The following is a 26,334-nucleotide window of genomic DNA, read 5'->3' on the forward strand; positions in this document are numbered from 1 at the left end:
TGAAATTAACACCACACCAGTCCCTTAGTATTAGAGGTCTTATCATTTGTGTGGGGAGGTTTTGTTACTTCAATCCGGGGCGAAAATTTCCTCCCATACCTAGTTTTCATATATCACACCCTTCCATTTTACCATGTTTGAGTTAAAATTGTTAAAAAATTAGTTACAGTATACAAAGAACAACTTATATAAATGGGTTCGCTACTTATGCCTAATAATATCATGGCGCATTCATATTGGGAATGCGACATTAAGGCGGAATCGTTCATGGCAAAGCCATTACGTCGGTCTCTTCTTTGTTTTTGGTTTTTTTGTTTTTTTTTTAATTTTAATTTTTAATGTGAAAGGTGCAGAAGTAGGCAACGTGGACCGAAGAGAGAAACATGGAGAGAAACCAATGAGTCGACGACGACCGTTGAATTCAAACCCAAACCCAAACCCAAACCAATACCCAAACCCCCTCCTTCTGTCCGATCTAATTTCCCAAAACAAAACAAATCAATTGAAACGACGATGATGGCTATGCTCATGCGCTCGCCTCCCCACCTTCCCATTCCATTCTCTTCAGTGAGTGCCTTTCTTTCCATCTTCTCTGTTTCTTGCATTTCATGTAATTTTTATTTTCTTCACATTTATGGGCTTTTTTCTTTTTATAATTCCTTTTATGGCACATTTTCTGGGTTTTCTCTAGGATTCATCAAAGGGAAAAGGAAAAGGAAAATGGAATTCATGTTTATCAACATTTATTCATGAAAAAATTGAAGGAAAAATATAATAAAGTTGTGGTTCCAATGGTTTTTTCAAAATCTCATGGGATTGATGAACCCAAATTGTTTTCTTTAATTGTTTATGTTGGGATTGATGAAACCAAATTTCCTACTTCATATTTGTAGAGTTCCAGAAATGCTGCACAACTGCTGGGGAATATCATGACAGGCAAGTCTGCTCGTCTCGTCTGACTTTGTTACTCTACAAGTTTGCTTATATGATTGTGGTTACCGTTTTATATATACAGATATTATTCAGTCAAGTAGCACAAATTTGCGATTACCAAGCAGTAGAGCAAGAGTCATTTCTTTTGACTGCTCCGTCAAGTCTGTCCAAACTTCATGCCGAATGTCTGTCCCTGGAACCTCCTCAAGGAGAGAAGATAAAGTGCCTTCGAGCTTCGTGAGGGACAAGAAGTTGGTTCCTGATTCGGATCCTCCTAGCATGCAAGATGTCAACATTCTATATCAGTTTTTTGACCAAAGGTCTATCAAATATCCTCATCCATTTTGCGTCCTTGTTGCATTTTCTGTTTGGGGAAATCTTTATATCTTTTACCAGTGATGTTCAATACTTGTTGGTTACCTTCAAAGATAAACTTTCAATTCATACTTGTCTTTACCAGTTTTTCTGTGTTTTTATCTGTGATTTGCTATGTTCCAGTACAAAGCTCATGGTGTTGACAGGAGCTGGAATCAGCACAGAATGTGGAATTCCCGACTACAGAAGGTTTTTTCTCTCCTTATTATTTCCTGTGTTATTGGCTCTTCTCAGTTGATCAGATTGATGACTTTGAGTAGTGGTTGCCAACAGTTAGGCTCTCATTGGACTATTAACTTCTTTGGTTGACATTCGCCAATTGCATTTCAAATCTACCTGTTTCATTCTTATGAATTTGTTCTGTCCACATACTTTGAGATAGGCACACCTTGGCATAATGTTAGGATTTGTTCCAGGTGGCCTTATAACATGGGTTTGAGTTGCAGAATCCTCTTGAGAATAAGGGTATGGGTGTGTACATCTTGCCTTCTCCACACCCTACATTTGCACATCATTGGAATTAGAGGTTACAGTGGTGTACATCCTGCCTTCTCCAGACGCTGCACTCGCAGGAGCCTTGATATTTCAATGGGTTTCTTTTGAATTGTATTATATATTAAGAGGTGTTTTGTATTTAATTATGCTGTTCTTGTGTATATAAGGGAAAATTTATCATTGTTTTGTTCAGGTTTTAAACTTTGGTATTCGGGCACAAATAGAATGAGAAACAGTGTTGGCATCATCGTGGACAAGACCTTGACACAAGATGTTGTAGATGTCAAAAGGGTTGGAGATAGAATTATGGCAATCAAAATTGTAATAGGACAAGAACTCATCAATGTGATTAGTGCATACGCACCTCAAGTAGGGTTGGATACGAGTTTGAAGGAGAAATTTTGGGAAGATCTTGGAGACTTGGTGCAAGGAATTGCTTAGACGGAGAAGGTATTTATAGGAGGAGATTTAAATGGACACGTGGGCAAGGAGACAGGCAACTATGGAGGTTTTCATGGTGGCCATGGCTTTGGGGAGAGAAATGAGGATGGGGAAGCTATCTTGGATTTCGCAATGGCATATGATCTCTTCTTAGCCAACACCTTCTTTAAGAAGAGAGAAGAACATGTGATCACCTACAAGAGTGGATCGGCAAAAACACAAATAGATTTTCTTCTAATGAGGAAAAAGGATCTTATAACTTGTAAGGATTGCAAAGTTATACCGGGAGAGAGCTTGGCTAATCAACATCGCTTATTGGTGATGGATGTACATATCAAAAGAGAGAGAAAAGAGAACAAGACCTGGAAGTGCCCAAGGACTAGATGGTGGAATCTAAAGGAGAAAAACAAGCCATTTTCAAAGAGAAAGTAATCACCCAATGTGTGTGGAATAGAGAGGGGGAAGCTAGCCAAAGGTGGGATTCCATGGCTAGTTGTATCCGAAAAGTAGCAACAGAGGTATTAGGAGAGTCCAAGGGCTTTGCTCCACACCAAAAGGAATCTTGGTGGTGGAATGAGGGGGTACAAACAAAGGTGAAGGCTAAGAAGGAATGTTGTAAATCCCTATACAAGGATAGGACCGATGAAAATGGTGAAAGGTATAGAATAGCGAAGCTGGAGGCGAAGAAAGTTGATAGAGAAGCTAAGCTAGCGGCTTATGATGATATGTATAAGCGACTAGATACCAAAGAAGGAGAGTTGGATATCTATAAACTAGCTAGAGCAAGGGAAAAGAAGACAAGGGACCTAAACCAAGTGAGGTGCATCAAGGATGAGGATGGAAAAGTTCTTGCTACAGAGAACGCGGTCAAAGACAGATGGAGAGGTTATTTTCATAATCTTTTCAATGAAGGACATGAAATGAGTACTTTGGGGGAGTTGAGTAACTCAGAAGAGTGTAGAAACTACTCATTTTACCTCCGAATCAGGAAGGAAGAAGTGCTTGTAACTTTGAAAAAGATGAAGCATAGAAAAGCAATGGGTCCAGATAATATACCAATCGAAGTGTGGAAAGTCTTGGGAGAGGCGGGTATAGCATGGCTCACAGACCTTTTCAATAGGATTTTGAAAAGGAAGATGCCGAATGAGTGGCAAAAGAGCACTTTGGTGCCTATCTACAAGAATAAGGGTGACATACAAAATTGCATGAACTATAGGGTATTAAGCTAATGAGTCATACATTGAAGCTCTGGGAGAGAGTCATTGAGCATAGATTGAGGCAAGAGACGGGTTTCAGACAACCAATTCGGGTTCATGCCAGGGCGATCAACCATGGAGGCAATCTATCTCTTACGAAGATTGATGGAAGGATATAGAGATAGGAAAAAAGATTTACACATGGTTTTTATAGATTTGGAAAAAACATATGATAGGGTCCCAAGAGACATTCTTTGGAGGATTGTAGAGAAGAAAGGAGTACGAGTAGCATATATCCAAGCTATAAAGGATATGTATGATGGAGCAAAGACTGCCGTAAGAACTCATGAAGGACAAACCGAAAGCTTCCCCATAACTGTTGGGTTACATCAAGGCTCATCCTTAAGTCCTTACCTTTTTGCATTGGTAATGGATAGTTAACGGGACATATTCAAGATGATATTCCTTGGTATATACTTTTCGCAGACGATATGGTGTTGATAGATGAAACTCAAGAAAGGGTAAATGTGACGCTTAACCTTTGGATAGAAGTGTTGGAATCTAAAAGTATTCGCCTAAGCCGATCAAAGACAGAATATACGGAGTGCAAGTTCAGTGCAAATGGAGGCCAAAATGAGTTAGAGGTGAGGATCAGAGATCAGGAAGTACCAAAGAGCGACCGCTTTCGCTACCTAGGATCTATCTTGCAAAGAACGGAGAGTTAGATGGAGACCTCAACCATAGAATACAAGCAAGCTGGATGGATGAAGTGGAAGAGTGCATCCGGCATGTTGTGCAACCGCCATATGCCACTGAAGCTCAAGGGAAAATTTTATAGAATGGCAATAAAGCCGGCGATGCTGTATGGCATAGAATGTTGGGCGGTGAAGCATCAACACGTACATAAATGGGTGTAGCAGAGATGAGAATGCTTCGTTAGATGTGTGGGCACACAAGAAAGGATAAGATTAGGAATGAGGATATCCGAGGTAAAGTAGGAGTAGCTGAAATTGAAGGAAAGATGACAGAAAATCGGTTACGATGGTTTTGACATGTGCAAATAAGGCCTACTGACGCTCCGGTTAGAAGTTGAGACTACGGGACAGAGGTCCAGGGCCGAAGGGGTAGAGGAAGACCTAGGAAAACTTTGGAAGAGACTCTAAGAAAAGACTTAAGAGTACTTGGATCTAATAGAGGACATGACACAGAACGGAGCACAATGGTGTTCTGGGATTCATATAGCCGACCCCACTTAGTGGGAAAAGGCTTCGTTGTTGTTGTTGATTGTTTAGAGTTGGTTTTAATATTTATTTCCAAGTATCTGTTTTCTCAATGCGTACTTGGTATTATATGGTTGAATTTATTTCAGCCAAGGTTTACCAGGGAGCCTTAGCATATTATTAGACCATGATATTTATAATTGATGATTTGATGTTTTGAAATGCTAAATTTTCTCATCTATCAGTACTGTTTTCCTTGTTTTGCAGCCCCAATGGAGCTTATAGTTCTGGATTCAAACCAATTACCCATCAGGTGATCTGAAGGCATGTGCTGTGATACGTGTTCCTATAGCATTGTTTTTATCATAACAAGAGTTCCAGTTTAACCTTAGATTATTACTTTGTTTTTTTAGATAACCCTAAACAGAGGCAAAGACCTTCGTACTCTTACTCTCCTGGTTTTCAATGTATAAAGTAACTATTTCAGTGGTGGTTGTACATGCAATCTCTTTATACCATCAGTTTTAAATTTTATAGTTCCCTAAATTTTAATCATTGTCAATTGAAAAATATGTGGTGATGATAGTTGATATGGTTGTTCTGTATGCATCAAACCTAGGATAAAAGCAAACCTTTCGTTCGTGAATCGATTTCTTCACTTGAGATAATGGATTAGCGTATGCCTCTGCTAGTATTTAAGTTGTTCATGTATACATCTTTTGGTTTTAACAGAGAGGTGTCTTTTTCTTGCCTTTACTTCTGCTAACCATAGAGAGGTCTCAAGATTAGTATTATGATGTAATTATGTTAAATGAGGGACATCGTTTAGTTTCACCAAGTTTTCAGGATCGTATATTCAAATCTACATCACTCATCTTTCAAACAACGAATTGGAGCCTTGTAGCAGAAGAATCATGTTTACATCTCTGCACTGGCTGTACATGTCATTTAGTCATCATACGAAATTTTGGGAGCAAAGTACTGAATAAAAGAATCATGCGATGCATCGTTGTGACTTAGGCATTAACTCCATTATCCCTAAAACTCGTCTTTAAATGATTAATTTTAAAAGAACCACATAGAATGGAAAACTGCATCTTTAAACTTTACCTTCTTTGATATATTATCAAATATGTCATCTTGGTTAATTCATTTTCACTTCTTTTCCGCGGAGACTTTACTGCTGTTCAGTTTTATAATATAATCTCAAACCTCTAACTTCCATATCTGCTTTTACTGGATTGAACAGGAGTTTCTTCGTTCTAATCGGACCCGAAGGCGATATTGGGCAAGGAGTTATGCTGGATGGAGACGATTTACTGCTGCAGAGCCTGGTTCAGCTCATATTTCTTTAGCATCTCTAGAAAAAGCTGGCCGGATAAATTTTATGATTACACAAAATGTTGATAGGTAAGTCGCGGTATGTATCTTGAGCCTTCCGTATTTCAAGGATTGTTGATTTTAATTTATTAAATCTTGCAAATTAATGGTCTATATTACAGAAAACTTGAGGAAATCAATTTATCTGGATTTTGATTTGGATAAGGAATTCGTACTGCTATATACACAAATTTCTAGGTTGATATTTAAAATATTTCAGAAAAAAGACTCTTAAAAACTCAAACTATGAATATTTCTTTCCATTCAAACTATTCAAAGAAAAAGAGGGTCCTAAACTATCAATAATTCCTTCCCTTCATTCTCTCATGTCAGGTTGCATCACCGTGCTGGTAGTAACCCGGTCGAATTACATGGAACAGTATATTCTGTCATTTGTATAGACTGTGGTTTTTCCTTCCCCCGGAATCTATTTCAAGACCAAGTTAAGGCGCTTAATCCAAAGGTTAGTCTTGTGCAGTTTATTTATTCAGTAGGATTCATGGTTTTTAACTTCTAATGTTATGTTGTTTTTAATGATTTATAAATGTTAGTGTATAAGCATTGAGCTAATCTGAGCCTTGTATTTAGTTGTGTATCCACTTTGGTTAATTTCACCAAGTGTAGGGCTCGGATTGTAATTCTATCTAAGTGACATGTGGAAGGATCCTTTAACTTAGCTAGATGTGTGGCTGGCATCATTTCCTGATGTAATGGTGAGAATCCAGTTGCATAACAAACCATTATGCATTGCTGTGTGTGTGAGTGTGTGAATACAGAAGAGAAAGAACATTCTCTGCGATTTTGTAGAGTGAAGCACTCATATCCATCTTCATTCTTTCTGTGATTTCCTCTTCTTCTCTTAACAATTACCACACTCTAAATCAAACTTCATCATGGCCTCATAGCCATGTTCGATCATTTGAGATCTATGCGTAAATTGTGAAGCTAACGTCATCGACGTTGAAGCAATCGAGCTACATTCAAGCTCATTCCGGTTTAGGTGAAGTCGCCGAAACTCCATAGAACCCGATTTCGGTTTGTGTTCGTATCATCTAAGCTAAGAGATGGCTGGATCTAGAAGTTCTGAGGTGAGAACTCCGATCTTCTCCGGTGAGAACTCTGAGTTCAGGAGAATCAAGATGGTGACGATCTTCAAATCTCATGGGTTATGGAAATTAGTTGAAAAAGGGGTTGAGACCTCGGATTCAAAGAAGAATAAAGTTGAAGGAAGCTCAGAAGAGGAAGACAATGAGAAAACAGTGGCTGCATATACGCAAGATGCAAAAGCTTTGGGTATTATCCAGAGTGCGGTCTTGGATCAAATATTCCCTATGATTGCGAATGTTGATTCAGCAAAGATGGCATGGGATCTGCTATATGGAGAATACCACAGTGGTGATCAGGTATGGTCAGTTAAACTCCAAAATCTTTGACGTGAATTTGAGTATACTAGAATGCATGATGATGAATCATTATCTAGGTGTCTTACACGTTTGAATGAACTGATTAACCAAATGAAGAGGTTTGGTGAAGTGTTATCTAATGAAAGACTCTACAAAAGGTTTTAATCAGTCTTAGCAAACCCTATGATCCCATTTGCCTTGTGATTGAGAATACAAAATGTATAGAGACTGTTGAATTACAGGAGGTTCTAGCAATCCTTAAAAGCCAGGAACAGCGTTTTGACTTGCACACTGTTGATGCTACTGATAAGGCATTTGCCTCCTTCTCTGTGAGTTCGAAAGGGCAATAGAATAGGGGTAACTCTTAACCCAGTTGTTTTAAATCTCAGAAGAACTGGAATGCAAAAGGCAGGAAGTGGGATTCAAAGCCTAAGTTTCAGCAAAGGTTATTTATGGGTCCTACACATAGTGCAAACTCTTCATTTTCCATGAATCAAGAAGTGATAAAACCTCAGTGCAAAGTATGCTCAAAGTTTCACTTTGGTGAGTGCAGATATAAGGGGAAATTCAAATGACACAACTATGATATCACTTCTTGTGGGTAAGGCTATTCAAAAGGCGAACTGTGCAAATCAATTGGAGGTATCTGGTAATCTATTCTATGCTAATTGTGCAACTATTGAAGTAAAGGTGAATGGAAATTGGTACATTGACAATGGATGCAGCAACCACATGACAGGAAATGTCAATCTTCTTGTCGATGTGAGAACCAATGTGGCAGGAAAAGTGCAAATGCCAATTGGTGATCTAGTTAATGTGGTAGGAATGGGATCTCTTGTGATTGATACAACCAAAGAAGGAAATATATCTGAGAAGTGATGTATTTACCAGGGTTGAAAGAGAACTTGTTAAGTGTTGGTCAGATGGATGGGCATGATATTACTTGCTATTTGGAGGAAAAGTATGCAGTGTTTTTGATGGACCATCACTTGACAACTTGGTTATAAAAGTGAGAATGAAAGAGTGCAAGATGTTATCCTCTGTCTTTGATGCATAATGATTAGATTGTGTTAAAGACAAGTATCACTCCTTGTACCTGGACTTGGCACAAGAGGCTAGGTCATCTAAATCTCAGGAGTCTTAAGCAACTTAGAGAGAATGAGATGGTGCACGGTCTTCCACATCTCGAAGATGTTGATGGTGTATGTGAAGGATGTCAGTTGGGAAAACAACATTGAGATTGGTTTCAAAAAGAGCAAGCTTGGAGAGCAAGCAGTCCGTTGGAACTAATACGCATTGACTTGTGTGATCCCATGCAAAATGAATCAATTGCTGGGAACAAATACTTTATGCTTCTTATTGATGATCACACAAGGATGTGATGAGTTTATTTCCTAAGACAAATCTGAGGCCCTAACTTGCTTCAGAAAGTTCAAAGCAATGGTGGAATTACAGTGTGGTTTCAAAGTGAAGTGTTTAAGGAGTGACATAGGGGGTGAGTTTGTGTCAAATGAGTTTGACAGGTTCTTAGAGACTGAAGGAATTTGAAGACAGCTATCTATGGCCTATACTCCACAGTAGAATGGAGTAGTGGAGAGAAAAAATAGAACAGTTGTAGAGATGGCTAAGGCAATGCTTCATGATAAAAGCATGCAATACTTTCTGTGGGCAGAAGCTGTACATACAGCTGTTTACATTCTAAATAGGTCACCTACAAAAGCTCTTGGCAATCTAACTCCATTTGAGGCCTACAATGGCAGAAAACCAGGTATTGGACATTTAAAAGTGTTTGGATCACTTTGTTATGTGTATATACCAACTAAGATAAGACAAAAGCTTGATGCAAAGAGTGTCAAAGGTGTATTTGTGGGATATGTAACATGTGAGGTACATAATATTTGATCCATGCACTAAGAAGTTAATTTTGTCAAGAGATGTAGTTTTTTATGAAGCCATGTCCTGGAATTGGAAAGAAAAGTCAGAGAATTATGTTGTTGTGACCTACATTCAGAATCAATCTGAAAATGTGATTGGTGTGAATTCACACGGGTTGAGTGAGATTGAAGGAACTCCTTCTAGTTCCACTACTCCTTCCAATACTAAAGAACAAGAAAGTATCATTCATGAGTCTGCAAAGATCTCACAACCTTATGATCATACTCCAGTGAAGTGGAGATATATAAGCGACATTCTGGCATAGTGCAATCGTTTCGTTGTGGAACCTGAGAAATATGAAGAAGCTACACAAGACAAGTCCTGGATTAAAGCAATGGAAGAAGAATTGTCAATGATTGAGAAAAATGGAACTTGGGAGCTTGTAGATAGGCCAAGTGATAAGCATGTCATTGGAGTGAAATGGGTGTTCAAAACTAATCTAAATTTGGATGGCTCAGTACAAAAGAACAAGGCAAGGTTAGTTGCCAAGGGGTATGTGTAGAAACCAGGAATCGATTACAATGAAACTTTTGCTCCAGTTGCTAGACTGGATACAATTAGAACCTTAATTGCTCTTGATGCACAAAGAAGCTGGAAGCTGTACCAACTAGATGTTAAATCTGCATTTTTGAATGGAAAATTGCAGGAAGAGGTGTATGTTGACCAACCTGAGGGATTTGTAATTGACGACAAGGAGGACAAGGTCTACAGATTGCACAAGGCTCTTTATGGACTAAAGCAGGCACCTAGAGCCTGGTATGGGGAGATTAACAACTACTTTGCTTAGTGTGGATTTGAGAAAAGCTTGAGTGAAGCAACTCTCTATACTAAGACAAGGGGAGATAAAGAAATCCTAATTGTGTCTATCTATATAGATGACATAGTATATACTGGAAGCAATGAAGAGATGTTGAAAGAATTTAAAGAAGATATGAACGTGAAATATGAAATGACAGATTTAGGACTCCTTCATCATTTCCTAGGAATGGGAGTGATACAATCTGATTCAAGCATTTTCATTCATCAAAGGAAGTATGCTTCTTCCTTGTTGGATAAATTTGGCTTGAAAGAGTGCAAATTTGTCTCCATCCCTCTTGTTGCTATTGAAAAATTAAGCAAAGATGATGGAAGTGGTGCAGCAAGTGGAGCAATATAGGAAGATTGTGGGAAGTCTATTATACCTCACTGCTACAAGGCCGGTTGTGATGTATGCAGCGAGTTTACTAGCTAGATATATGCATTGCCCTACAAACAAACACTATGGGACAGACAAGAGAGTGCTCATATATGTTAAAGGGACGCTGGATTATGGTTTGAAGTATGAGAAAGGCAAGAAGGCAGTCTTAATTTGATATTGTGAGTGACTGGGGAGGTTCCATTGATGATAGCAAAAGCACATCCGGTTATGCATTCTCATTTGGAAGTAGAGCTTTCTCATGGGCATTTGTTAAGCAAAATTGTGTTGCACTCTCAACTGCGGAGGCAAAGTATATCAATGCATCAAAAGTTACAGCTCAGGCTATCTAGCTTAGATTTGTTTTGGAAGATATTCGGGAGCTACAAACAGAAGCAACTCCTTTGCAGTGTGATAACACATCTGCAATCTCAATAACTAAGAATCCAGTGTTTCATTAGCGGACAAAACACATTGACAGAAGGTATCACTTCATCAAAGATGCTTTGCAGCAAGGAATTATCGATTTGGTCTACTGTCCTACCAATGATCAAGTGGCAGACATTTTTACCAATGATCAAGTGGCAGACATTTTTACCAAAGCTTTACCTAAGGAAAGGTTCAACTACCTCAGAGATAAACTTGGAGTCATATCAGCTCAAAGCTTAAAGAGGAGTGTTAGTGTATAAGCATTGAGCTAATCTGAGTATTAGGATAAATAAGCCTTGTATTTAGTTGTGTATCCACTTTGGTTAATTTCACCAAGTGTAGGGCTCATATTGTAATTCCATCTAAGTGATGTGTGGAAGGATCCTTGAACTTAGCTAGATGTGTGGCTGGGATCATTTCCTGATGTAATGGTGAGAATCCAGTTGCATAACAAACCATTATGCCTTGCTGTGTGTGTGAGCGTGTGAATACAGAAGAGAAAGAACATTCTCTGCGATTTTGCAGAGAGTGAAGCACTCATATCCATCTTCATTCTTTCTGTGATTTCCTCTTATTCTCTTACAAATTAGCACACTCTAAATCAAACTTCATCAAACTCCATCAAGAATAAACTTAATCAAGTAGTATAATGGATTACGATTTTGCAAGAGAGAGGATTTATGAAAGAAAGAAGACAGTGAATGTACTTAGGGAATAATAATAGGGAACTTATAAGGGGTGTGAAATATAAGTGTAGACGGATATTGCTATGGTAGATGAGATTCGAATAGAGTGTAGACGGATATTACTACAGTTCATTACGGGGCACATAGATTTCTAAAGGGAGACCTGGAAAAGTCTTATCTATTGAGAAACAACCAATGCTTTGATAAATACTTGGTTTCTTTTTCGGTAAAATCTGATCTGCCCAAACTGTAGGCACTGACCCCTATAAATTACTCAATAATTGTTCGTCCTCCGTAATCACCTTGTCAGAAATTTGTACATTTTTATTTAATGAAATTTTTTGATGCACCTATAAAGTTTTGATGTATGTTTCAAGTATATTTAGTATTCCAAGTTTTCAACTAGAGAAAGAATGGAAAAAATTGACACGTTTGATGCTATGGATAGCGGAATAGATTCTTGCCTGAAAACTGACCCTATGCACTCTCTCAGCCCTACCCACCGATGGCTACCCACCATCTGAGCCACCACACAAACTGGAGCACGCACACACACACAAACACACACATAACACACGTGTATATATATATATATATATATGGGCTTTCTATCCCATAGTAAAATTCAGCAATCAAAACTGTCTAGATTTTAGATTATCATTCAATTGTCAACAACAACAACAACAAAGCCTTTTCCCACTAAGTAGGGTCGGTTATATGAATCTTAGAGCGCCATTGCGCTCGGTTCTGTGTCATGTCTTTCATTAGATCCAAGTACTCTAAGTCATTTCTTAAGAGTCTCTTCCAAAGTCTTCCTAGGTCTTCCTCTACCCCTTCGGTCCTAAACCTCTGTCCTGTAATCGCATCTTCTAATCAGAGCGTCGGTAGGCCTTCGTTTCACATGTCCAAACCACTGTAACCAATTTTCTCTCATCTTTCCTTCAATTTCGGCTACTCCTACTTTACCTTGGATATCCTCATTCCTAATCTTATCCTTTCTCGTGTGCCCACATATACAACGAAGCATTCTCATCTTCGTTACACCCATTTTATGTACGTGTTGATGCTTTACTGCCCAACATTATGTGCCATAAAGCATTGACGGCCTTATTAGCATCCTATAAAATTTTCCCTTGAGCTTCAGTGGCATACGACGGTCACACAACACGCCGGATGCACTCTTCCACTTCATCCATCCAACTTGTATTCTATGGTTGAGGTCTGCATCCAACTCTCCGTTCTTTTGCAAGATAGATCTTAGGTAGCGAAAGCGATCGTTTTTTGGTACTTCCTGATCTCCAATCCTCACCCCTAACTCATTTGAGCCTCCATTTGCACTGAATTTTCAACTGTCATTCCTGCAAAAAATTTCAAATCCAAAACTGTTGTCATCTAAAATGTGCAAAAAAGAAAAACGGTTTGATAGATAAAGCTGAAATTCAAATGAGGATAATCAAACGGCTAAACAGTTATTGATTTACCCATTTTTGGCATGGATAAACATTGAAAGAGAATCTAAAAAATGAACGATTTCGATTGTTGAATAATACCCTAGAAATAGGGTGTCAATAACTTAAGAAAGTTATGGACATCCTTAAGATAGAAAGCATTTGCCTCCTTAGAAAGTAATTTTATTTAAATTTTTTCGTTGAGTTATTTCGTGAATAATGGAGTGAAGTTTGTTTAGGTTGCAAACTCATGTATTAATCGGAATGGTGGACTAATGAGCAAGTAAATTTCCTTGTACTGCAGTGGGCAGAGGCAATTGAAAGTTTGGATTATGGTAACCCCGGATCAGAAAAGAGCTTTGGCATGAAGCAAAGACCTGATGGTGATATTGAAATTGATGAAAAATTTTGGGAAGAGGAATTTCACATCCCTACGTGTCCAAAGTGCAATGGAGTGCTTAAGCCTGATGTAAGACATTTGCCTAATTTATTTAACCGATAGGAACGTAAGTAAGTCGTATTTCTTCTTGTCAAAAATGGTTATCATATCTTGTAAAAAATCTCTATTAACACTTAAGAATTTTCAGTATCATTCTTACATGCATAATATTCTCATGCGGTCAGTCTTTCATTGATATGTTTCAGTAGTGGTGCTTGTATATTGAGTGAACCTGACCAAGAGGAATTTTGAAGGTCTATAGGCAGTTTTTTTTAAGGAGTCTGAGAAAAAAAAGTCATTTTTAGGGGCCCTGCGTTTATTGCAAGTTAACGTCAAAGTATTTTAATACTATAAGGGAGTGAAAATATTTATTCTTTACGTTTTTTTGTAAATGCAAACATGTATGCATAGAGAGTCAGAGACACTGACAATTTAGAGATGAAGATTATCATCGATGTATTCTAAATTCTAATACAACAAGGGAGTGATTAGATTTATTCTTTACACTTCTCTACACTCAACAATATAGCAAGATAAGCATTGACAAATTTTTCTGACGCAAATCAACCACTGTAATAGAAGTTGCATTAACAAACCCATGTTCATATGTACCAAAGCATATGATTCCTTGAGTTGAGAAAATGCAATATTGTAGTTAGTAAACACAAATATAATATGTACGCAGTTAGTTCATTGGAAGTGAATGCTTGAAAGATGTATGGTTTTTTGTTTCTAATTTTTTTGTTGGGTCTGGATTTTGGCATGTTTACCTCCTGTTGTGTGACTTTATTGCCTTTTAGTAGTCTTTACTGGGTTTTGTCCTATAGGGGCTATCTTTCCATAGTTCTGTAAATATTTCCAATATACATGTATTGCTGAGTCCCATATCAAGTCAAGCAATTACAAACATATGTTCTAAGTTGTTATTTTAATGCTTTGAGTAATACTGTCAGGATCGAAAAGAAAATAAAATTGTTTGGAGAATGAAATAGCATCGCAGTAATACTGGTGGTCTCCTTTATTATATTATGTGTCGAATGTCACCTCTAATTTTTGAGCAAGTTCTAATGCCACCCTGTGGTTTATAGTTGATGAATTGATCCAATGCCCCCAAAAACTTAGGTTTTTGCTTCGGTAGCCCCTCCGTCATCTGTCTGTCAAAACTCACTTGCACATTACATGATAATGACATGGTGCTCCAAGGAATTAGGTAACAAATGCTGAACGTTTAAATTATTTCAAGTTCAATTTACTTTCCTACATTTGTTCTTTATTGTGTTTTTTGAAACACTTTCTCCTATTCATGTTCTCCCTCTCCTCCGCTTAGTTTCCCACCACCACTCACCCACCTCCCGTCTCTTCCTCTTTCCTATTCCTCATTCCATGACAACCAGACTCAGCTTTTGCACCCCACAGATTATTCATTACCAGCCCAGCTATCCTCCTTACCCAAACATATGGTATCCAGGCAAAGCCTCAATTTTTGAGGGTTCTCAAAGAAGTAAGTCAAAGCTCCACTTTTGCCCCATTGAAACCGCAAGAAATTACAGCACCAATGACCATGAGCATGCATTTTGACTAGACATGTGAATCCAAAACCCCATACAACCACGGAGCATCCAGAAAATGAAACTCTAACACACTTACCCACGTCCTCTCTCTCTATTCATCAGCAACCGCGTTGCGTTTCTCCTCATAACACCACCTTAACGTTTTTGTGTTTTTTTTTTGGTTATATTTTCAAAATAAGAACGCTTATTGCATTATATTTTGGATCATTTTATGTTTGCTGTGAATTAGTGATGGTGTCTATATATGGATCTGCAGTAGAAAGGCTGAAGTAGGAAGATGGTAGGTGCTGTGGAGGGAGACTTTGGAAGGAGAGAGAGGAGGGTGCATACAAGGAAGGAGAGACAGAGTGCGAGGAGTTTTAAGCAGAAAAAGAGTAGACACACGTAGATAGTTTTGCTTCTTAAGAAATAATATGGGTCTTAGGTATATCATGATTTCTTCATTTTAGAAATAAATAGGCAATGATGGGCTTCTTGAACCTGTCAGAAATTCGATCACCATGCGACATTACTTGAAATAGGAGTTGTATACCTTATGTAGTAACTTCTGAAAGTGAAGGTATCTTGTGTTTCTCGTGGGTTTATTTTTTCTTCCAAGAATGCACAAGTAAATTAGAACATTGTATATGTCGGTTATCCATATTATGTGGTATCATTCTGGAAATGAGTCACTTATTTATTGTGTAGTCATGCATGTGCTTTCTATGAATTCTCACCCACTTTTCATTGCACCGTTTTACTTAATAGATGTGTACGCTTCCAATATTTCGTACATCTCAATACACTTTTTTGTTGCATGGTGAATGTCAAGGTTATCTTCTTTGGTGATAATGTCCCCAAGGACAGAGCTGAGAAGACAATCCAAGCTGCAAAAGAATGTGATGCTTTTCTCGTTCTAGGATCATCACTAATGACCATGTCTGCTTACCGGCTTGTCAGGTGCATATCTTTCTTTCATTATGTAGTTGTACTTTAGTTTTTGATCAAATCATTTTGTATGCCCGTCCTAATTCTACACCAGATTCCCTTGTCATAGGGCATTTATAATGCCAAAATCTAACCCAATTTTGGAAGATAAAAAACTTAAAACCATAAATGTATATGCCTTCGAAGCATGTAAATGCTTAGGGACACATCACAATCACTAGAGGTTGGTTGCTTTATGCCTTAGTCACTCTCCATTCTGGTGCTAGACAAGGTTTAATAAATTCTAGAACATTGGTGTCTTCCGATGAGAAAAATCTGATACAAGCAAAGGAAAAGTGTTGAGAATATCGCATTTATACGAGAAAAATAGAACAAATTCCGGAAATCGAAATACAAATAATCAAGATAAATAATACCAAGAATTTAGGTGGTTCGACAATGTGTGCCTGCGTCCACGGAACAGCAACAACAATCTTTCACTATACCAATAATGAGTACAACCAATAATCTTGCCAAATCTCTAGAAATAGGACTTAACGAAAAACCTAAAAGAACAACAACAACAAAGCCTTTTCCTACTAAGTGGGGTCAGCTATATGAATCCTAGAACGCCATTGCGCTCGGCTTTGTGTCATGTCCTCCGTTAGATCCAAATACTCTAAATCTTTTCTTAGGGTCTCTTCCAAAGTTTTCCTAGGTCTTCCTCTATCTCTTTGGCCATGAACCTTTATCCCGTAGTTACATCTTCGAACCGGAGCGTCAGTAGGCCTTCTTTGCACATGTCAAAACCACCGTAACCGATTTTCTCTCATCTTTCCTTCAATTTTGGCTACTCCTACTTTACCTCGGATATCCTCATTCCTAATCTTATCCTTTCTCGTGTGCCCACACATCCAATGAAGCATCCTCATATCCGCTACACCCATTTTGTGTACATGTTGATGCTTCACCACCAAACATTCTGTGCCATATAGCATCGTCGGCCTTATTGTCGTCCTATAAAATTTTCCCTTGAGCTTCAGTGGCCTACGACGGTCACATAACACGCCGGATGCACTCTTCAACTTCATCCATCCAGCTTGTATTCTATGGTTGAGATCTCCATCTAATTCTCCATTCTTTTGCAAGATAGATCCTAGGTAGCGAAAACGGTCGCTCTTTGGTATTTCCTGGTCTCCGATCCTCACCCCTAACTCATGTTGGCCTCCATTTGCACTGAACTTGCACAACATATATTCTGTCTTTGATCGGCTTAGGTGAAGACCTTTAGATTCCAACACTTCTCTCCAAAGATTAAGCTTTGCATTTACCCCTTCCTGAATTTCATCTATCAACAATATATCGTTTGCGAAAAGCATACACCAAGAAAATATCATCTTGAATATGTCCTGTTAACTCATCCATTACCAACGCAAAAAGGTAAGGACTTAAGGATTGTTGATGCACAAAATCAGTGAGGACTTTGGTACAACAGAAAGTATTAAGTTTGTGATTTTCGTTAGATTACTCCGGTCATTAGTGTGGATAAGTATGTAAATGGATAGAGACAGGAAAGCAAACACAAGATGTACGTGATTCACCCAGATTGGCTACGTCCACGAAGTAGAGGAGTTCTCATTAATTGTGAAGGGTTTACACAAGTACATATGTTCAAGCTATCCTTTAGTGAGTACAAGTGAATGATTTAGTACAAATGATATTAGGAAATATTGTGGAAGAATGATCACGTAATCACGAAACTTCTAAGTACCGAAGTGTGGTATCGTCTTCACTTGCCTTATCTGTCTCATAGGTAGATGTGGCATCTTCTCTGGAAGTACTCTTCCTCCATCCAGGGGTGGTATCTTTAACTGGTGGACATGCACAAGGTAATGTATCAATTTCACTTGAAGCTTACTTGTAGTTTCAGGCTTGGTCAAGCGCGATACAAACCATGTAGTAGGAGTCCCCCAAGTCGCCGAGCTAGGGGATCTACTGAAAGAGGTGACAAACAAGGTAAGCAATCAGAGCTCCAAGCAATCAGTCCCAAATCAGAAGTTTGATTTCAAGTTCCGGCTGATTGTTCTCATTCTCCCTATCTTGCAGGCAGCATGAGGGATAAAGAGAAGAAAAAGGAGAAGAGATGATATGAGATACTTTTGCTTTTGAAGAAGTAACTTTCCACAGGCTTATTCTTGAACTGGGCTGGAGGGTTTTCTGGTTTCCTCCAGAGTATAAGGCCGACTGAAGAATTTGAGGGTCAAAACAAGTCTATCAAATCTAGAGTACGTTCAACCCTGCTGATATGGGATACTTTTGCTGTTGACAAAGTAGTGGATGTATCGGCACGTGTTTTGTTACGCTTGTCTCCACATGCTTCCTTGTATCCTTCTCACATTCCCTATCTGTTCCTCAGGCAGATGTGATATCTTCTCTGGAAGCATAAGATGTTGAAGATGAATACTCGAGAGCAATGTCAGGTAAGTAATCAAGTAAGGGGTTCCTGACTGGAAGCTTGATTCCAAGTGCTGACTAATTGTTCTCTTTCTCCTTGTCTTGCAGGTAAGAACAAGGCCAAAGGAAAAGACAGGGAAAAAGCATGATATGGGATACTCTTGCTTTTAACCCTGATGGTATGAGATATTCTTGCTTTGGTGTAGCTTGTTTGTAGAGGTATTATCGGGAGGAAAGAAAGCTGAGTATTTCGAGAGGCTTCGTTGGGAGTGCCCTCTCAGATATGAGGAAGGGTTGAGCATTTTTGCAAGTCTACCTGTCCGTTGAGGATGAAGGTTGACATATATAGGAGTCTCCCTAACAAGTAGTAATGCTATTTATTTACCCTGCTTGGTCATAGCACGGTAGTGGGAGCTGTCAGCTTCACGTGTTTTAACTCTATCAGAACACTTTGAAAAAATGGTCTGTGGTATCTGGAAAGCTGATGTTGCGTGTGTAGATTACAGCAAGCTTTATCCAAGGAGATCTGGCTCTCGAAGTTGAGAAAGCGGTGCCTCTTCGGTTTTCGAACAAGCAATCCTATCGAGGGTCTGGCTCTCAAGATTCGAAGAACGGTGCCTCTTCGATTTTTGAGAAAGCAATCCTGCTGGGAGTCTGGCTCTCGAGATTCAGAAAGCGGTGTCTTCGATTTTTGAGAAAGTAATCATGTTGGGAGTCTGGCTCTCAAGATTCGGAGGGCGGCGCCTCTTCGATTTTGGAGCAAGCAATCTTGTTGGGAGTGGTTTCTCAAATGTGAGTAAAGGTTGGGCATGTTTGCTAGTTTACCTTGCCACGGAGCACATAGGTTGACACACAGGGACTTTCCAATTATCTAGCAGTGGTGCTGTTCCTTTACCCTTGTAGGTAATAATATGGTAGCTAGACCTTCAAAATTTACGTGTCTAACCTTTGTTAGTGTTGTTTCTTTGCTATTCTTTTACCCTTCTTGGTAATAGCGATGTAGTGGGAGCTGCAAGCTTTACGTGTCTAAACTTTGTCAGAGATCTTTGGCAAAGTTATCTGTGGTACCCATGAGCTGATGATGCGTGTGGAAAGTGGATGATTGAACAGTAAAATTCACGTGCTTTCTGCTTCACCAGAAATCTTCGACAGAATGCCCGTAATTTCAGCAAAGCTAAGTGTGCATGTGATAGTTGCTGACAAGGCTAAAAAAGCAGGTGCCTCTTCGATTTATGAGATCGACCCTCGTGGTATCTGAGCAGCCCAACTTTTGAGAAAGCAAGCACCTCTTCGATTTCTGAGATCGACCTTCGTGGTCTTTGAGCAGCTCAGCTTTTGAGAAAGCAAACGCCTTTTCGATTTCTGAGATCGGCCCTCGTGGTCTCTGAGTAGCCCAGCTTTTGAGAAAGCAAATGCCTCTTCGATTTCTGAGCAGGTGCCTCTTCGATTTCTGAAGCTCCGTCGAGTGCAGATTTTTATAGAGGCTGGCATTAAGTTCTAAAGCACATTTGAATCTCCACCAGTAGAAGCTCTCTTCTTGCACTTTTAAGATCTTGATTTGTCCGACCTCTTCTCTCTTCAACACCTTTGAAAATGTCTGGCCCCTTCGACCGTCGTTTTGACTTGAACCTTGTTGAAGAGGCAGCCACGCCTTCTCTAGACAACATATGGCGCCCATCCTTCTTATCCCCTACTGGTCCTCTTACCGTTGGGGATTCCGTGATGAAGAATGATATGACCGCTGCGGTGGTGGCCAGGAACCTTCTCTCCCAAAGATAACAGACTATTTTCCAAACAGTCTGATGAGTTGGTTGTTAAGGATTCTTTGGCTCTGAGTGTTCAGTGTGCAGGTTCTGTGTCTAATATGGCCCAACGCCTATTTACTCGAACCCGCCAAGTTGAATCATTGGCGGTTGAAGCGACGAGTCTCAAACAGGAGATTAGAGGGCTCAAGCATGAGAATAAACAGTTGCACCGGCTCGCACATGACTATGCTACAAACATGAAGAGGAAGCTTGACCAGATGAAGGAATCTGATGGTCAGATTTTACTTGATCATCAAAGGTTTGTGGGTTTGTTCCAAAGGCATTTATTGCCTTCGTCTTCTGGGGTTGTACCGCGTAATGAAGCTCCAAATGATCAACGTCTGATGCCTCTTCATTCTAGGGTTCCGTCCAGTACTGAGGCTCCGAATGATCCCCCACCGGTGCCTTCTTTTTCTAGGGCTTTACCGACTGCTGAGACTTTTCCTAAGCAACCTTTGTGAAGATTCCCTATTGTTTGTTATTTTTACTCATGTATATGTACATATTTGTAACTTATCGGAGATATCAATAAATAAGCTTTGCTTCATTTCAACGTATTGTGTTAACTACACCAAAGCCTTCTTCATTAAGTTCTTTGATTTTTTTTCTTTTGTTGAAGCTTGTATGAGTGGAGTATGTAGGTTGAGGTAGTGTTCCCTTAATTTCCCAAGTGAGGAAAACTTCTCGGTTGGAGACTTGAAAAATCCAAGTCACTGAGTAGGGTCGGCTATATGAATCTTAGAACGCCATTGTGCTCGGTCCTGTGTCATGTCCTCCGTTAGATCCAAGTACTCTCAATCTTTTCTTAGAGTCTCTTCCAAGGTTTTCCTAGGTCTTCCTCTACCCCTTCGGCCCTGAAGCTTTGTCCCGTAGTCGCATATTCTAACCGGAGCGTCAGTAGGCCTTCTTTGCGCATGTCCAAACCACCGTAATCGATTTTCTCTCAACTTTCCTACAATTTCGGCTACTCCTACTTTACCTCGGATATCCTCATTCCTAATCTTATCATTTCTCGTGTGCCCACATATCCAACGAAGCATCCTCATCTCCGCTACACCCATTTTGTGTACGTGTTGATGCTTCATCGCCCAACATTCTGTGCCATACAGCATTGCCGGCCTTATTATCGTCCTATAAAATTTTCCCTTGAGCTTCAGTGGCATACGGCGGTCACACAACACGCCTGATGCACTCTTCCACTTCATCCATCCAGCTTGTATTCTATGGTTGAGATCTCCATCTAATTCTTCGTTCTTTTGCAAGATAGATCCTAGATAGCGAAAACGGTCGCTCTTTGGTATTTCCTGATCTCCGATCCTCACCCCTAACTCATTTTGGCCTCCATTGGCACTGAACTTGCACTCTATATATTTTGTCTTTGATCGGTTTAGGCGAAAACCTTTAGACTCCAACACTTCTCTCCAAAGGTTAAGCTTTGCATTTACCCCTTTCTGAGTTTCATCTATCAACACTATATCGTTTGCGAAAAGCATACACCAAGGAATACCGTCTTGAATATGTCCTGTTAACTCATCCATTACCAATGCAAAAAGGTAAGGACTTAAGGATGAGCCTTGATGTAATCCTACAATTATGGGGAAGCTTTCGGTTTGTCCTTCATGAGTTCTTACGGCAGTCTTTGCTCCTTCATACGTATCCTTTATAGCTTGGATATATGCTACTCGTACTCTTTTCTTCTCTAAAATCCTCCAAAGAATGTCTCTTGGGACCCTATCATACGTTTTTTTCCAAATCTATAAAGACCATGTGTAAATCCTTTTTCCCATCTCTATACCTTTCCATCAATCTTCGTAAGAGATAGATTGCCTCCATGTTTGAGCGCCCTGGCATGAATCCGAATTGGTTGTCTGAAACCCGTGTCTCTTGCCTCAATCTATGCTCAATGACTCTCTCCCAAAGCTTCATTGTATGACTCATTAGCTTAATACCCCTATAGTTCATGCAATTTTGTACGTCGCCCTTATTCTTGTAGATAGACACCAAAGTGCTCTTTCGCCACTCATTTGGCATCTTCTTCGTTTTCAAAATCCTATTGAAAAGGTCAGTGAGCCATGCTATACCTGTCTCTCCCAAGACTTTCCACACTTCGATCAGTATATCATCTGGGCCCACTGCTTTTCTATGCTTCATCTTCGTCAAAACTACAACCACTTCTTCCTTCCTGGTTCGACGATAAAAGGAGTAGTTTCTACACTCTTCTGAGTTACTCAACTCTCCTAAAGAAGTACTCATTTCATGTCCTTCATTGAAAAGATTATGAAAATAACCTCTCCATCTGTCTTTGACCGCGTTCTTTGTAGCAAGAACCTTTCCATCCTCATCCTTGATGCACCTCACTTGGTTTAGGTCCCTTGTCTTCTTTTCCCTTGCTCTAGCTAGTTTATAGATATCCAACTCTTCTTATTTGGTATCTAGTCGCTTATACATATCGTCATAAGCCGCTAACTTAGCTTCTCTCACAGCTTTCTTCGCCTCTTGCTTCGCTCTTCTATACCTTTCACCATTTTCATCGGTCCTATCCTTGTATAAAGCTTTACAACATTCCTTCTTAGCCTTCACCTTTGTTTGTACCTCCTCATTCCACCACCAAAATTCTTTTTGGTGTGGAGCAAAGCCTTTGGACTCTCCTAATACCTCTTTTGCTACTTTTCGGATACAACTAGCCATGAAATCCCACCTTTGGCTAGCTTTCCCCTCTCTATCCCACACACACTGGGTGATTACTTTCTCTTTGAAAATGACTTGTTTTTCTCCTTTTAGATTCCACCATTTGGTCCTTGGGCACTTCCAAGTCTTGTTCTTTTTTCTCACTCTTTTGATATGTACATCCATCACCAACAAGCGATGTTGATTAGCCAAGCTCTCTCCCGGTATAACTTTGCAATTCTTACAAGTTATATGATCCCCTTTCCTCATTAGAAGAAAATCTATTTGTGTTTTTGACGACCCACTCTTGTAGGTGATCACATGTTCTTCTCTCTTCTTAAAGAAGGTGTTGGCTAAGAAGAGATCATATGCCATTGCAAAATCCAAGATAGCTTCCCCATCCTCGTTTCTCTCCCCAAAATCATGGCCACCATGAAAACCTTGATAGTTGCCTGTCTCCCTGCTCACGTGTTCATTTAAATCTCCTCCTATAAATAACTTCTCCGTCTAGGCAATTCCTTGCACCAAGTCTCCAAGGTCTTCCCAAAACTTCTCCTTCGAACTCGTATCTAACCCTACTTGAGGTGCGTATGCACTAATCACATTGATGAGTTCTTATCCTATTACAATCTTAATTGCCATGATTCTATCTCTTACCCTCTTGACATCTACAACATCTTGTGTCAAGGTCTTGTCCACGATGATGCCAACACCGTTTCTCGTTCTATTTGTGCCTGAATACCAAAGTTTAAACCCTGAGTTTTCTAGATCCTTTGCCTTAAGACCAACCCACTTAGTTTCTTGTAGGCACATAATATTTATCCTTCTCCTCACCATAACTTCCACTACTTCCATAGATTTTCCCGTTAAGGTTCTTATATTCCACGTTCCTAAACGCATTCTACTATCTTGAACTCTACCTTTCTGTCCTAGTTTCTTCACCCTCCCCCGTCTAATAGGATCAAAGTACTTCTTTTGTGTGTCGTGTGTAAAGTTGACAGGAGCATATGCTCCCAAACAACTTTGAGTGGAGTCGTTTGAAAAGAAGTTTCTATGGCCCCCTTACTCATTTAACACTGCATTCGGGTGCCGATGGAGATACAGCGACCATTGCTCACTTATCACTGTGCTCGGGCCATACAGCACGCCACTTACGGGTGATGCCTTAGCTTTAGCGCGATTTCGTTCTAGATTCATTTTCATAAGGATTCGACGTAACTGAAGAGTGCCGGCTGTCGACTACCTGACGCCCTCCCCCTCCTCCTTTATTCGGGCTTGGGACTGGCAATGTAAGATAAACTTACACAGGCGGAGTTACGAAAAACCTAAAAGAACAAGAACAAGAAATACACTCTGTTTTCTTTTCTCTCGCACACACTTTACAATATTATCTCACTCTAATCCCTTGAGTGGTATACAATTTATTGTTTTGCTCCCTTCCTTTTTATATAGACATAATAAAGGTCTTCTTCAATAAGGATTATTAATCCTAATTGGAAACTAGTTATAAAACCTACTCCAATTGAGAAACTAACTCCAATTGGATAAACAACTCCAATTGGGAAAACAACTCCGATTGGGAAAACAATTTAATCCTCCAAGACTATTAATTCCCAATAGACTTGGTACAACTTATCATGGGCTGGAAAAAACCCAACGATCTCCCCCTCCAGACCATGAGGAAGGTATACCAAAATAGGATTGCTCCACTTGACCAAACTCCCATTGATCAAACTTCTCATTAGCCAAGACCCTCTTGATTAGACTTCTCTTGACCAGGCTCCCCCTAATTGCAATACCCATCATCATTGGCAAAGGCAATTATAGACTTCTTTGCCAGAAAAACATCGCTTATCTTCATCTTGGTCCAATCAGCATCAGACATACTTGCTGGCTTGCTCTTAACACCTTCAGTAAAGCATATCCTCCTCTTGATTTCCACGTAAGCCAATTAAAGCAAGTCGCTCCCTCCATTCTAAACGGATATCAACCAAACCAGGCTTTGATACCACTTGTTGAGAATATCGCGTTTAAGAATGAGAAAAATAGAACAAACTCCGGAAATCGAAAAAAACAAATAACCAAGGTAAATAACACCAAGAATTTACGTGGTTCGGCGATGGGTGCCTATGTCCACGGGACAGCAACAACAATCTTTCACTATATCAATAATGAGTACAACCAATAATCTTGCCAAATCTCTAGAACTAGGACTTGACGAAAAACCTGAAAGAACAAGAACAAGAAATACTCTCTTTTGTTTTCTCTTGCACACACTTTACAATATTCTCTCACTCTAATCCCTTGATATAATTTATGGTTTTGCTCCCTTCCTATACAAAACTAGTACAATAGCCACTTTATATAGACATAATAAAGGTCTTCTTCAATAAGGATTATTAATCCTAATTGGAAACTAGTTATAAAACCTTTTTCCAATTGAGAAACTAACTCCAATTGGATAAACAACTACAATTGAGAAAACAACTCTAATTGGGAAAACAATTTAATCCTCTAAGACTATTAATTCCCAGTACTTATCATGGGCTGCTGGAAAAAACCCAACAAAAAAACATGTACTTAAACAATAAGAGTATTGGAAACGAGGTCGTCAATGCTTTTTATTTATTCATTTTCTAGGGACTTGATTTTGTTTAAGTATTTCTTGTTTGTTTTTGGGATTTTTCATAAGTAGCTTTGACTTTCCGACTTTACAGAGCTGCACATGAGGCAGGTGCTGCTACTGCAATTGTCAATGTAGGAGTGACTCGTGCAGACGATATTGTACCTTTGAAAATCAATGCTCGACTGGGAGAGGTATAGCCTTTCTTGTTGGCAGATGGGTCTGTAGGCTTTCTTGTTGGCTGATGGGTCTACAAAACGGTCTTAACTTATCAGAATCTAACAAGCATTGCAATTTTACAGATTCTACCCAGAGTGCTTGACATGGGATCCCTCGGTGTCCCTGCCATTGGTTGATTTGACCTGTAAAGAGGTGTTCTAATATGTAGAAGCTTGCTTTGGGTTTATGAGTAGATATAGAAGACCACAAGAAATTGAGAGGTGCTGCCAAATTCTTTTAGTTTCTCAGTCTCTGAAGTGAAAACATGGAAAGTTGTAGCTAGTCAATGTGAAGACAATGGATTTTCTGCGCGGGACGAGAAAGATAAAGATAAGGAGAACGTTGGATATGCCAAAAGGAAATAACATTGTTCCCTCCTCGTACATAGATGATCTGGTGTCCGTGTCATAGACGTTTATAGACCCCAGAACATGAAATGCCAGTGTGACTTCATTGAATTGCTGTAAAGAGGGATTTTATCTTCGATTACATTATGATTAATGTGAAATTTGTATGGACACTTGTTCATTTGTCA

At 39.4% G+C, this 26,334-nt stretch overlaps 1 protein-coding gene across 2 annotated transcripts; it reads left to right on the forward strand.

The window, feature by feature from the left end:
• Positions 1-216: 216 nt before the first annotated feature.
• LOC103406059 (NAD-dependent protein deacylase SRT2) lies at positions 217-26,334 on the forward strand. Of its 2 annotated transcripts, XM_008345080.4 has the most exons (11): positions 217-567; positions 894-936; positions 1,016-1,253; positions 1,432-1,497; positions 4,928-4,973; positions 5,910-6,070; positions 6,374-6,503; positions 13,420-13,584; positions 15,937-16,064; positions 25,675-25,774; positions 25,883-26,334. In XM_008345080.4, exons 1-11 carry the CDS (start codon positions 514-516, stop codon positions 25,934-25,936), a joined length of 1,185 nt encoding a protein of 394 aa, XP_008343302.1. In that variant the 5' UTR covers positions 217-513; the 3' UTR covers positions 25,937-26,334. The 2 variants fall into 2 exon arrangements, with proteins under 2 accessions (XP_008343302.1, XP_017179847.1); XM_017324358.3 differs by lacking the exon at positions 13,420-13,584.

Source organism: Malus domestica, chromosome 01, assembly GCF_042453785.1.
Source record: "Malus domestica chromosome 01, GDT2T_hap1".
In the NCBI taxonomy this organism is placed as follows: Eukaryota; Viridiplantae; Streptophyta; class Magnoliopsida; order Rosales; family Rosaceae; genus Malus; species Malus domestica.